Source organism: Mus caroli, chromosome 18, assembly GCF_900094665.2.
Source record: "Mus caroli chromosome 18, CAROLI_EIJ_v1.1, whole genome shotgun sequence".
NCBI lineage: Eukaryota > Metazoa > Chordata > Mammalia > Rodentia > Muridae > Mus > Mus caroli.
This window is the reverse complement of record NC_034587.1, coordinates 34,421,862-34,436,434: the sequence shown is the minus strand read 5'-3', so window position 1 is coordinate 34,436,434 and position 14,573 is coordinate 34,421,862. Positions and strand designations below refer to the sequence as shown.

Sequence of the window (14,573 nt, the reverse complement as noted above, 5' to 3'; positions counted from 1 at the left end):
TGTGATTACTTGGCTTGCTAATTGTAGAGAGGTACAAGGGCTAAATAAATAGTTAAACAGGATGGCTGAGGAAGGGATCTCTAGTGATAAAAACCGATTTACTGTAGTTCTTGTCAGATTGAAATAGCAAAGCAGGAAGTGGTCATCACTCCCCTGGCTGTAACGCGTGACTCGTAATCCCACCCTTGTTTGCCTCCATGACAAACAAGATCCAGGTGACAGCCAGACTCTTGAGCAGTAACGGGTCATGACCATCAGTGTCCCGTGTTCTCCTACTCTTATACTTAGAAATGACCACCATTGCTTTCACACCACCATTTCCATTTATTAGCAAGAACAGAGGAAATACCAATAGCACCAATTAAAAATGAATCCACATGACGTGTTTTATCCTTACAGCTGTAATAACTAATAACTAACACGAATTGGAAAGCACTTCGTAAGTTTAAAAAGTGCTGTACATACACATTATCGTTATCATCATTAATAAATTATAGCCCGATTCTCCTAGTTCAAAAGGCACGTAAGGTCAGTTACATGGGCTTCAGTGGGGCAAAATGATCACAACCTACAATGTAGCAATGGTTCACATGCGCTGTCAACGAGTTTTACCCCATGCAATCCTGCAGAGCTGAAGTTACACACCCTTCAAAATATGGGAGAATGAAGCTAAAAGTAGACAAGACAGGTTTTTTTTTTTTGAGATTTTTTATGCCTTTTAAAACAGACTCCTACCTCTTTTATATGCTTTTAAATAGATAATATAATTAAGCAAACATCTAAGTTGTGCACAATAAACTTAAAATGTCTTATTTATGGTAACAGTAAATTTTATTACTTTCTACAAGCTGATATTCCGGATAGCATTTCAAAGCAGTCTGCAAATTCAAAGAGGTCAGATTGGTACAATTTTGTGCTTGCATACCCTCAGGGACTTTCTTCAGTATTTATTCCAGAATTCTTACTAGGAAAAAAAAAACCAGCTTTATCCATTTTCCCTTGCCAGCAGGAGTCTTGGCAAGAGACAGCCCTTGGCTGACCATAAATAAAATTCCTTGAATCACCAGCATCTTGATTTAAGAAAGAAATTTTACTGTGTCTTTCATACACAAAAGCTGATTAACAATGGTTTTTAAAAAAACACTATTCCACTTTTCCACAGGTGTACAAAAGGAAATATAATGGGCTTACATTCAACAATAAAGCTTAAAGTTCACTCTAGGTAATAGTTGCATTAACATTCACATACACAAGCACAGAGTAAGTATATCTCAGGAGTCTTATAATAGCATACAGCATACATATGGGAGATTGATTCAGGTAACATCATAGGTGTTAGTAAGGTTAGCAATTCAGAGTGTTCTAGAAAAGGAAAGCTAAACAAGGCGGAGGTGTAGGCTACCACACCGAGACAACCACAGAACCAGAGGAATGAAAAGTCTGCTCACTGTATGCATGAGAAAACAAGATTTTTCTTCAGTTTCTGGGTCTTGATATCGTGGGTTAGAGAAGGTTGTGTAATCAAAGTGCACATCATTTTTCTTAGAAAAGAGAGAAAGATCCTTCTATTTAGTAATTAATACATGCAAGAGGCAGCCCCAGAGTGACCTGAAAGAGTAAAGCTGTGATTGGCAGGTGGCCGGGATAATACAGATGTTCCAGGCAATTCTCTTAAAGCACTTCTGTAGCAGCAACGATCATTTCAAATGGCTGTAGACTGGATTCTCTTTTGAGGGAAGGTTGGGAGGGGGGATTGTATTCATCATATTTCTTTAAAGATTTATAGCTATAGACTTTCTCTTTTCTTTTTAATAAATCTATCAAACAACAAACAGCATAAAGTGAGGTCTTGGGTTTTTCTTTTGCTTTTGCATATGTGTTGTTGGAAAAGGATGTGACCTTTTCATAAACATTGTGTGCAAAAGAATTTTTAATAGCGTGAGCACAAGGACATGTACAGGAAACACATCAGATCTGCTTCTGTTGCCCTGGCCGACCCTCTTGTTAAACGCTTGAACTGCTGGCTCATGTGCATAATGCAGGTTTTGAATACAGTGATGTTATAGCCAGCACACTTGAGGGGCTCCTAAAGCTTTGTCGGTGGGGATGGTTTTGTCTGCTAGAGGATGGCCATCATATGTCTAGTTGAGAGATGAGAAAGTCTGGTCCTTGTAAGTTTCACATTTTCCCCCTCCAGATGAAAGACTCTCGGTGTTTATGTGCCTTTGATTCCCAGCCCTCCTTGTGTTAACTAGTCTAATCTGGACCATCCCAGCCAATACCAGGCTCTCCAACACTCTTGGTAGCCACACATACCCAGTGACCACAAACACCCAACTGCTCAACCTGGATACCTTTCAGCCTGCCCTGCAAATATCATCAAGACAGGATGCTTGAAGCACAGGGCAGAGAGTCCAACTCTCACTGGCGGGGCTGGGAAGCTTCTCCTTTGCGGCGGGGGAGAAAGGAAACCTGGGTCTGCTTTTTAGGTTCTGAAAACAAGCCAGAGTGGAGAGAGAGAAAGTTAACACCAGACTTAGGAAAGCTTTTTCAGACAAAACCTGTTAAATGCGATCAAGACAGACACAGGGAACTTTCTGCAGATTTCTGAGGGCTCATGTCATAGGAGAAAGGAGCAGGAGAGTTGCTACATGGGAGAGATTTGCCATTATTACAAAAACTGGCTAAGTGGCTTGTTTCCATTTGGTGGCCTCACTGGTCACTGTTGTCCGTCGTGCTGTTCCCTTTCTCTTTTTTCTCCTGGGTCTTGTTACCCTTCTTCTTTTTCTTCTTTTTCTTGGTCTCCTCCTTTTTGCCGAAGGTTATAAAATCGCTTTTGTCAATTTGGTTGTTAGCAGGCTCCTGCCGGATGGAGATGATTGCAGGAGATCCTGGGATAATGAATTTGTCTGGCAACTCACCGGGACCGGACTGTTTGGGGTTGCCTGGTCCGTATTTAAAGGTCCAGCTGTTGCTGTTGACGCCAGCGCCCACCGGAGGGGACACCTCTCCTGCCTCAGGTTCTGAAAGACAAAGCATCAAACAACACTGTCAACAACAGTGAAAGTAAGCCCTCCCTTACTCATAAACAAGGGGGAGAAACTGCCAGTGTGTGGAAACAATCAACAGGGCAGATTTTCTTACCACAGGGCCCACACATCTAGTTTTCTAATAACACAGTTTTGACTCTCTGGGAAGAGTTTCCTGAATAACACAGCTATGGAAACTTACCTGGGAACAAGACAGGAAATATCCAAGCTTAAAGTAGGAAATGCTACTTTCAGTGGATTGATTGACCAGGTGCAAATTTATTTTTACTCTCTTGTTTGTTTGTTTGTTTGTTTGTTTGTTTGTTTGTTTTTAGTTTTTTGTTCTTTTGGTCTTTGGGTTTTTTTTTTCCCGACAGGGTTTCTGTGTGTAGTCATGACTGTCCTAGAACTTGATCTGTAGACCAGGGTAGCCTCGAACTCACAGCTCCATCTACATCCTGGATGCTAGGATTAAACGTGTGTGCCTCCACCACTTTGCTTATTTTTCCTCTTAATTCTGCCCAAACTATAAATGGACCATTTGAATTAACTGTCTGCCTTAATTCTATGGACAAAACAGAGATGAAATGGGAAGACATCGGGTATAGAGATTACTTCAAAGTAGAAGAGGATGAAATCTTGCTGTAAACCAAATCTATTTGTGTGGATAAAGTGTTCCAATTTCATCCCCAAGGCAAGCTTCCTTCCCCAGAGTGGTCACAGTCTATACACCAAGGCCACCAAGGCACATGCAAAACACTGTGGGACTACAGAGGAGAAAGTTGTTAATATTTTGGAGACGGTTATATGGGATTGTAGATGTAAAGTTCCGTTTGCTCTGAGCCTGCAGAAGATGACTATGGAGTCACAGAAGGTGCCCTGAAGTGTCAGAGTGACTTAGAAGAGAAGCCAAAGATGGGAAGAGAGAGGGATGGAAAGGTGACTCAAGGAGCCATGACACAGGAACCTTTGGACATCATGAGAGGGTTTAGGCACCCGGCTCTGCTTTTGGGGGGACTCACAGAAAGTTCAGTCAAATAACTTGATTCTGTTCCTCTGCATCTCAGGGTTGTTCACACCTGGTATTTCCATGCCTTACTTCCAACCATTTCCTTGGCGTCCCTGAGTGCTACTGCTTTGAACATTGTCCACACCAAGTTTGTATTATTATTTCCTAAACCAATAGTCGCCTTTCATTCCTATCCTATCAAACCTCTCAGAAACGCTTGTCACTTCCTTCTTGAAACAATGACTCATGAGTTCTTAGTTACATAGGAGAGTAATATATCCATGGAATCTTAGCATTGGTCTATACTTCTGTGACATGACAGATTAAGATGAAAGAGAGAGAGAGAGACAGAGAGAGACAGACAGAGAGAGACAGAGAGAGAGAGACAGAGAGAGAGACAGAGAGAGAGAGAGAGAGAGAAGCTTGATAGTGCATGTATTCCATATAGACATAGAAATACCAAAGGACTAGATAGTTCCCCAATAGATGGCTCTAAATCGAATTTCATAGGTTTCAATAAAGAGTAGTGAATTTTTAGACAAGTGACAAGACAAAAGAATAAACTTTTTTTTTCCCTCAAGGACAACAACTTAAATGGCAAATGGCAACTGGTTAGTTAGCACACGTTGTTACTATAGACTCAAGTCTAGGCCAAATCCAACATTAGCTATTTTCTGGTGGTTATATTTAGTTTTCCCTAGTGTCTTTACAAGCACTTTTCGTTTGTTTTTGCAAATCTATATTTTGCTTTTAGAAAAGCAAAAAAGGAGTCAGAGAGATTTTCTTCCTCTTCCATATTTTTTTTTTCCGAGACAGGGTTTCTCTGTGTAGCCCTGGCTGTCCTGGAACTCACTTTGTAGACCAGGCTGGCCTCGAACTCAGAAATTCACCTGTCTCTGCCTCCCAAGTGCTGGTATTAAAGGTGTGCACCACCACACCCAGCTGCCTCTTCCATATTTTGTGGATGTGTCCTCGGGTCAGCACAGAACACTCTCCTGACCTTCCTTCCTTTAAACCAGCTTGCTTTGCATGGCCCTCCTCACCTATGTCATTTGATGGATTTGGCCTGTGACTGTCGTCTCTATTTTATCTCTATCCTCTCTTTTTAGGGTCTCAGTCCTGTTTGGGGGCATAAATGACCACCTAAATATAATAATAAAGTCAAGCATAATGGCACAATCAGAAGGATGGAAAAGTTCAAAGACAGCCTGGACAATGTAACAAGTTCAAGGACATCCTTAAATTATCTCAAATAAATATAAATGTATAAATATGTACTAATGAGATACAGATTTTTACTTAAAGTTCCTATCCCTCTGTGCTTCAATCTCCTATATCCAACTGCCTCTTTGATGTCTCTACTTACAAATTTCAAGAAATTGCAAACTGGAAAAAACAAAATCTAAAATCAAGCTTTTGATTCCTCCCTTCCATTCCTGTCTAGTTCTTTCTGGTCTCAGCATACACCATCTCACTGTCCCTGCTGTTCAAGCCAGGATGTGCAAAAAGCTATGCTTTCCTTTATTGTCCACTCTACGATGCATTGCCAAGACTTATTACTGATGCCTTCTAAGTACATCCGACTCCCCCATGTCTCTTCTTTTTAGGATATCATAATCTATATAAACCAAAGCACCCCACCCCCACCCCCACCCCCTCTTTCCTGCTTCCTCTTGGTCCCTCTCTAATCTCCCACATTGTAGCCAAATTATCCTTATTCTTTCAAGTCCTCCAGTTTTAAAAATGGAAGTAAAATTCTTTAAAATAGAACTCAGATGAGATCACTTTTCCACTTAAAATTATTCAGAAACTGTCTGCTGCCTCAACAGGGGGAAAAAGACTCTTTCGGTATAGTTTATAAGAGCTGTGAATAACCTGTAATATGGTGTCTTTATTCTCCATCCATGCGGTTGTTTTGCCTCAAGATCTTGAAAACGTTAGGTAGATTCTGAAGGTGTAAGGTTTGCACTAAGCCTTGGGAAAATAAGATGTTTTCAGTGCAAAGCTTCTCCAAGATTCCAGACGTATCATAAAATGTAACAGTGACTTTAGAAGAGAAGCCAGAACCATCTCAAGTGATCTCCTTTTCATTATTCAAGAATTTCATTGAAAATTATTTTCTGTGTATGCATGTTTTGCCTGCATGTCTATCTGTGTATCATGCATGTGTGTGGAGCTGGAAGGAGCCAAAAGAGGTTGTCAAATCCCCCTGGAACTAGAGTTAGAGATGGTTATGAGTGTGCTGACTGCTGGGATCTGAACACTGAGTCTCTCAGCTGCCACTCTTAGCCACTGATCCATCTCTCTAGCCCTTCCCTCCACTCTTATGAACTCCACCATTCCAGTGTGTGATTAAATGTCTCTTCAGATATGTATTCTATAACCATTCGGGCCAAGCAGTACCCCCTTCACCCAGTAAAAGCTACTTCTGCAAGGTTTACAGAGGCAAGATATATAGACATAGATATGTTCACCAATATAACCAGTGCCTAGTATGTATGTGTGTGTATACATATATATATATATGACAGTGCTTAGAACTGGGAGAGCTGGATAAATTGTGAGTTAAGAGCAAGCAGGGAAGGGGGGACAGGAAGCATCCTTCTTTCCTAAACTCCTTTTCTCATAGCAGGATTCCCTTGGTAGGGTTAATGCTACAGCATTCCAGGGATAGGGCAAGAGATACTTACTCCAGCTCTGAGGCTAAAACTAATTTCTTTTCTATAAAATAATCCAATCTTCAGCTTAGTTCAGCCAGAATCCACCTGATTAATTTTCAGACACAGGCTCTGACTTTGAAAGAACCCCCCCCTAAAGAAAAGGGCGTTGGGGTGTCTCCATTTTTGCTTGAAACCCAAGGCCTTTCACATGCTAAGTAAGTGGTCTGCTGCTGATACACACCACCTGTCTCAATCTATCTTATCTTATCTATCTATCCATTTCTCTATTATTATCTACCTATTTTAGTTGAAGACAAGGTCTTGCCTAGCTGGGCCTCAAACTATTGTAGCCTAGGTTGTCCTTGAGTCTACATTCCTTCCTGAGTTTCCATTATAGCTGGGATTACAGGCCGGTGTCACTGTGCCTTTAAAAATAAAAACTTTAAAAAATGCAACTGGGGATTAAACCTAGGACCTTACACACACTACATAAACAATCTGCCACTGGGCTATAGTCTCAGCCCGGAGAAATGTTTTAAAACTGTTTAAAAGCCTTGGAATTGATGTCCATTACTAAGTTTCGGTACCACTGGAGTTTAGTTGCCCTTACAAAAGCCCAGAACAGAACATTGTCTGGCCACAGCCAGGACTCTACATAAGGGCTCTCTTGTAGTCACCCAGAGATCCAGAGCTCAGAGACAGCTTCATTCTGTGGCAGCAAAGGGCACTAGTGGTCCTGTGCACTGGCCTAGGGAAGCTTCGCAGGCAGCCAGCACGCCAGGAGCTAATTGACCTCTTTTATATTTCAGCAAGCCTTTGCTGGCTGTCTTGGTTTCTAACTGACTCAGCCTAAACTCTGAAGAGGCAGCCAGAGAGCTATTCAGGTACACTGTCCACATGTTCAGCTTCTGTGGAGCAGGCAGAGGTGTGGGTTCTCCAGTACTCCCCAGGCACAGTGCTGCATAACCTATTCTGGTCTCCTCTTGTAAGGCAAACACCTCCGAGGGCAGCAGCAGCATCTGCATTGAGACTCACTGAAGCGAAAGCTCAGCTCAAGGATCTGATGAGACAGCCATTCCTGGCCTCCTTCCTACTCAGATTTCTCAGAGCAAGGGAACTGCAGAGCCCTGGCTAGCTCTGCCTGCTAAATGTTGTACCTTTCAGGAAGGTCCAAGGATATGATTCCTCTTAAACATGATAAGAGGAGACACAACAAACTCCACCTGCAAGCCAGTCCAAGCAAATGGTCCACCAAGGAAATCTCTCTCCTTTTAAAGATCCCTCCTCTCCTCCTTAGAGTTCCCACAAGGCCCCTCCCATTCCTCCCAGGGACCAAGACACAGTCAATCAAGATCCAAAGAGCTGGAGTTCAAAGTCAGCCTGGACCACCTAGTGAGACCCTGCCTACCGTTTTTTGTTTGTTTGTTTGTTTGTTTGTTTTTTAAGTAGTAAAGGGCTAGGAATATAGATTTGTGATAGTAAATCATGTGTGCTTAAGATGCAGAAGGCAAGGCCCTGAGTCCAATCTCCAGTACACCCACTGCCCCCAAAATCCAAATAGGTGGATTTCTAAGATCCTAGAAAGAGGATATAAGAAATATCAAACCCACAGGAGTTTGGATCCTTAGGAAGAGCCATTCCATATATTCAGATGACAACTCAAGATTTAGAAGTTTTAGAAAAGTAGAATCACAATTATGAAAAAAAAAGTTTGGCTTTCTTTCTTCCTTCCTTTCTTTCTCTTTCTTTCTTTCTTTCTTTCTTTCTTTCTTTCTTTCTTTCTTTCTTTCTTTCTTTCTTTCTTTCTTTCTTTCTGGTCCTGGCCAGTTTCTTCACAACTTAAAAATTAGAACTGCATGCATTTTTCAAAAGTATAAATCTTCCCTTTTTACTTTAAAAACTGCTTTCCGGAAGTAGCTAGCTGGCAACTTCGTGTAATCCTATAATCCACTTGGGCACCGTCCAGGGGTCTCTGGGCAAAATTCCTCTCTCTCCTCTTTCATGCTAAGTCTGGCTGCATGGGTTCATGGCATTCTTCAGGGACTAAGAATGACTGGGGACTTAAAAGCCAGGGGAGGGTCTTTAGAAGTTGCGGTTCATGCCAACCCTGTAAATGTTTCCCCAAAGCCCCATGCTGAACTGCAGAATTAAAAGGGGGGACAATGAAGACTAAAAGAAATAGGTATTGCTAACATGTGTACCTGTTTTGTAGATGTAGGGCCTAAGGACCAATTTGGACACATGATTTACTAACCGGTGTGGCCTGGCACTAGAATCTAGGCAGATTGCAGAGGCACATTCTGAACTGTGTATCAAGGTCATTTGATAACGTAAAATATAATACATGTACGGGTGTTGTTACGGCTATCAGTTTTGTTTCCATCTTGGAGAGGCAGCGAGGCAGAGAGGCAGAGATGCAAGAGAGGCAGAGAGGCAGGCAGGGGCCTCTGAGCTAGAATCTGCTGAAAGAAACGAAGGTGGGGGAGGGGGTGAGGGTGAGGAGTCAGGAAAATCACAGCTCAGCCTCCAGGTTTCAGGCCCTCCCCCGTCTCCCCATTCATCCCTTTGTTACCATCTCTGGGATTCGGTGCTGAGGTTAATAAAGAGCTTCCAGAAAACCCATCATTGTGATTAAAGCCGAGGACTATCTTGCCAGACAGCACTTTGGAGCCTGCCTACCGCCCACTCTGATCTGTCAGTGCACCCAGCAAAGGCTATTAAATGATTACAGGCGCTTCCGGCCCAGCCAGCCAGCCAGCCAGCTCCCCTGAACTGTTCCTGATCAGGGGTGGGCTGCTGCTGCCGCTGATCCCCGCGGCTGAGGGAAGAGTCTGGTTACCAAAGGCTCGTCTGGGGTTTGCATGTGAGTATCCAGAGGCTCTGTGCTCAGTGCCACCCTGCCTTTCCCTCTCCCTAGCTGCTTCTGCCACCCGCGCCACAGACAGAGTCACTGCATTCTTTATGGCGGCCCTGATTTCCTTTGTGTCTTCTAGTTTAGTGCAATGGGCTCTTGCTCCAGTCCTGTTTTCAGAATTTAGCTTGAGTTTAGAATTGTATACATGCTAGTGCTTGACTAAAGGGAAAAACAAAAACAACAACAACAAATCTACACTCAAACTGCTGGAAAAAAACAAAAACAAACAAACAAACAACAACAACAAAACCGGGCTATAGATGGAAAACATCCCCTCTTCCTTACTTCCATCTTTACTTGAGTTTGTGGACTGCTGGAGAAGCACCGCCCCTCAGCTGCTGATCAATTGCTCAAACCTGCATCACGTTCGCAAAACTCAAAACTCTTCAGACAGAAGAGTCTGAAACCTGAGGCCTGTCCTGGATCAGAAAGACAAAAAAAAGACTACAACCACCTGGGGACCAACCAACCACATCCTTCATTTTCCTGCAGCTTCTTGGTTCTTAAAGTGGACACAGAAAAAAAAAAAAAAAACCATAAAAACAAATGCCAGCATCTATTTCCTGAGCTCTACAAAGCTTGAAACTTTGTTACCAAGATACCTAGCTACCTGGTGTAAATTACGGTGTTCCAGATATCTTTTATTATCTTCGGTCCTCGGTTTTCATTTGTAAAGTGGGTAATAATAGCAGTTGTTACGAAATTAAATGTAATTCTTCTTAAAGTGCGCCGGCCTGGCACAAAATGAAAACCCCATTAACTCTTACTTGTTAGTAAGAAAGAGAAACGGAAGATTCACTCGTTTATTAAAGGATTATTGAATTCTTCCCATGAGCTAGGCAGTTTATTTGTGCATTTTGCCAATGTGTATTTATTTGACTAATTTTAAGTTATTATAATTAATTAAATTTATTTAAATATGGATTTAAAATAATGTCTTATTTTTTCAGAAAAACATCTGAAGGCTTAAATTACAGCAAGTTGATTTGCTCTGAATCACACAGGGATTTGGTAATGAAGTTGAAAAGTCATTCTCTCGATGGCCCTTGGCTCAGTAGGACAATGACTTCTGCTTTAAACAGACACACCTTGGAAGCCTGGCAGTGTGCTGTGTGTGTGCCTGCATGCGTACGTGTGTGCGTGCATGTGCGTGTGTGAGTGTGTAGGGGTGGAGCTGCTCTAGATTCACAGGCCGAGCTTTTTGATCTCTGACTGGAAATCAGACTGGGCAAGTGACAGGCTGATTGCCAGGGGTCACCAGAAATGACACTCCTGGTGTTTCACTCTCTTTGGGTGGGATGAGATGATCTGGAAAAAGATTCTATGACTGTTTGGTGCCTCGGGCCACAGCTGGGCTAATTTTCAGTAATCTTGGAGCGGAAGAGAGAAATACAGTTGGCATATTTTTAAAGCCACAGCTCTCGCTTTGTGCCCAAAATAACTCTGCCATTTCTAGGTTAAGAGTATAAAGGCATCACGTGCTCCAAATCCCGATTCAAACATTGGAATGGCTGGTCTCATACCTTCCCACTTTCCTAGCTTGAAAAAAAAATCAAATCAAACTTCTTCCAGTGTTTTCCACAACACAGGCACAGCTCAAGCTGCCTGTTTTCTCTGTTTTATTTTCTGGCTGCTTAGGTTCTCTAGGATCTAGAAAAAGGAATTTCCCTTTATAGCATTTCTTCTCAAAAACCTTACTCCACACCCCTCCATGGCAGCTGACTATGACACCCTAAGGGATAATGCTTAGAATTCAGATGTTTCAGAATGGGGTCACAGATTTGAATAAGGACCTCATCCTCACTCCTCACATGCTGTAAAACCTTGAGCAGTCAGTCTCTTGGCTCTCTCAGTGCCTACCATTTTCATGTGCAAAACAAAGATGACAATATCCACCTAATGGGACTGTGAGCATTAAAAGAGACATGGCTCATAAATTACAGAGAAGAATGCCTGGCACAAGGAGACACTGCAATAAAGAATAATTATCATTAGTACAAATACTGCTGTTAGCTTATTCCTGTGGGCAGGACCTCCAAGAAATCTCTTTTTCAGGGACCCTCATGCCAGAGGGTCTGACCTTCTCAGGTGTCACTGAGGGTCACCTTTCCAGTTTAGAAGTGGCTGGGAGGGAGACAATGATTTTTCAAGGCCTCTGGAAATGATTGCCTAGTTAAGACTTGGAAGGAAGCACTCTAGATTAGGTATCAGTGGCCCTGGGATGCTGGACCGTAGTGACATGAGCCTTTAACCCAGCACTTGGGAGGCAGAGGAAGTCAGATCTCTGTTAGTTCTGGGCTAGTCTGGTCTAAAGAACAAGTCCTAGGACAGTCAAAGCCTTGGGTTCAAACATCAGAGCCACTAATCTTTCTTCTCATTTCTTCTATACTATTTCTATAACATTGCTTTGATGGTTTCCATCTGTAAAACAGATAAAATACCTTCTTCTCCGGAGCTTTATTACTTATGCCACTAAATATTTGTTGACAACAAAGTGGTCATTATAGCAGGCGATAAGGATGTGGATATGAGTTGGGAAAGTGAATACAGACAGGTGTCCTATTCTTGAAGAGTTACAATACAGTGAGAGATATAGGTGTGTATTTGAGTTTTACGGTAGAGTAACTGGCACAAACATAATGCTTGCCTTCCTACAGGAAGTGAAATAGTTTGTCATTTACAAGTAAATTCTCTCCTCTCTCTGCTCCAGGATTCTCAATGTATCTTAATAATAGCATTACTGTAAAGTTATGCCCTATGACAATCACAATTCTACTTCTAGAAATATACCACACATGGATATTGGTGAAAAATGTATAAGTCATATGTATAAAAATATGCAGATTGCATTGTTTACAAATGAAGATACTAAAGAAGAAAATAGGGTAAAAATAAATTGAATTATAGGCTACAACTTAGTACTACTTGCCTTATCAAAGAACAAAGTAGATCAGGGGCTGGAGAGATGGCTCAGTGATTAAGAGCACTGGCTACTATTCCAAAGAACTAGGGTTTACTTCCTAGCAACCACATGGTAGCTCACACATGCCATGCGGCAGTTCATAAGTGTCTGTGTAATTCCATTTCAAGAAGACCTGACATCCTCCCACAGACATACCTGTGGGTAGAACATTCATGTACATAAAATAAAATAAGAAATAAGCAGGTGTGTTTGTACTGACTTATGTACTCATTAAACACACAAACATATAAAAACGTATTGTAAAAAAATAGTGCTCATGAGTTGTACACTAGTATGCATAGCAAATCCCACTTTGATTTATGAAAATTACAGAACTAAATAAATGTTTTAAAGGTTTGATAGGGTGAACTCTAATGTAAACTACAGGCTGTGGGTGGTAAGGGTTAATCAGTGTAGTTTTATCCTCCTCTCTGGAGCAGAGCACCTACCCACAGTGAGGGATGATCATGCATGTGAGAGGGAGCGCCATCCTTCCTACTCTATTTTGCTGTGAACTGCTCTAAAACACGAAGCTTGTTAGCTGAGGCTGGTGCTCGCACACCTGTCTTCCCTGCACTCAGGAGGCACGAGACAGCAGGACCAAGGTTTAAAGTCCACGCTGGGCTACACAGCAGGTAGTGCTAGGTTAGTTAACCTTGCTACATAAAGAGACCCTGTATTAAGTAAGTAAATAAAGTGTATGAGAATATCCTGGGTGAGGAAACTCAGTCCCTAAAGGACATGCCTCACTTATAAGTAGATATTAGCCATAAACTACAGGATACCCATGCAACACTCCACAGACCCAAAGAAGCTAAACAAGAAGGAAGGCACAAGTGAGGAAGGACTTAGAAGGGAGAATAAAATAGTCCTAAGGAGCAAATAGAGGGAGAGAATTGCATTAGAGAGGGTATGGGGAAGGGACTGTGGGATTCAGGATCAGGTATGGAGAACGACTGGAGAGATGGGCCAATGGCCATGAGAACTAATAGAAATCTGCAACTGAGGGGGGTGGGGAGGTGGTGGGCACCTCCGGTACAAGACAGAGACCTGTGATAAGTGAGGTACCTAAGAATCAATGGGAGTGACCTTAGCTGTGACTCACAGCAGTGGGGATGCAGAAACTGAAGAGGCCACCTCCTGTAGCAAGGCAGGAACCCCAGTGGAGCTATCAGGACACAAACCTACCCACAAAACTATTGACCCCAAATTTATCCTGTCTACAAGAAATGCAGGCACTGGGGATGAGCAGAGACTGAAGGAATGGCTAACCAATAATGGGCCCAATTTGAGACCCATCCCATGGGCAAGTACCAATCCCTGACACCATTAATGATACTCTGTTATGCTTGCAGTCAGGAGTCTAGCATGGCTGTCCTCTGAGAGGCTCCACCCAGCAGCTGATTTAGATGCTGATACTCATAGCCAAAGAGTAGGTGAAGCATGAAGACTCTTATGGAAGAATAGGGAGAAGGACTGTGGGCCCCAAGAGGATAGGAAATCCATAGGAAGACCAACAGAGTCAACTAACCTGGACCCTTGGGGCTTTTTGAGTCTGAACCACCAATGAAAGAGCATACACAGGCTGGACCTAGGCCTCCCCACACATATGTAGCAGATATGCGGCTTGGTCTTCATGTGTCTCCCAAACAACTGGAGCAGGGGCTATCTCAAAAGCTGGTCCCTCTCCATGGGATGTTCTAGCTGGGCTACCTTGACTGGCCTCAGTGGGAGAGGATATGCCCATGGAGACGTCTTGATATACTAAGGAAAGGGGGATATCCAGGGCAGTCCCACCTGCTCAGAGGAAAAGGGATGAGGGAATGGGGAGAAGGATAGTGGGAGGGGTGACTGGGAGAGAGAAGGAGAGAGATGTAAAATGAAAACAAAAACAAAAAAACAGGACATAAAAACAAGCACACACACACATACACACAAATCCAAAAACTGGGGCATGTTATAAGGGACTTCTGAAATTTTATCTTTATTGTTTCTCTAA

General features: G+C 42.5%; 1 protein-coding gene across 12 annotated transcripts in view; it reads right to left on the bottom strand.

The window, feature by feature from the left end:
- Nucleotides 1-304: 304 nt before the first annotated feature.
- The window catches only part of LOC110285079 (protocadherin alpha-4), a 225,915-nt gene continuing 211,646 nt past the window's right edge, over nt 305-14,573 (bottom strand). For 7 of the 12 annotated variants that reach the window (XM_029472216.1, XM_029472214.1, XM_029472215.1 and 4 more), the window contains one exon: nt 813-3,023. In XM_029472216.1, coding sequence (XP_029328076.1) covers nt 2,713-3,023 — 311 coding nt within the window. In that variant the 3' untranslated portion in view covers nt 813-2,712. Of the gene's footprint in view, nt 3,024-14,573 lie in introns of all 12 variants that reach the window. The other 5 variants (XM_029472218.1, XM_029472217.1, XM_029472210.1 and 2 more) reach the window with 3 other exon arrangements.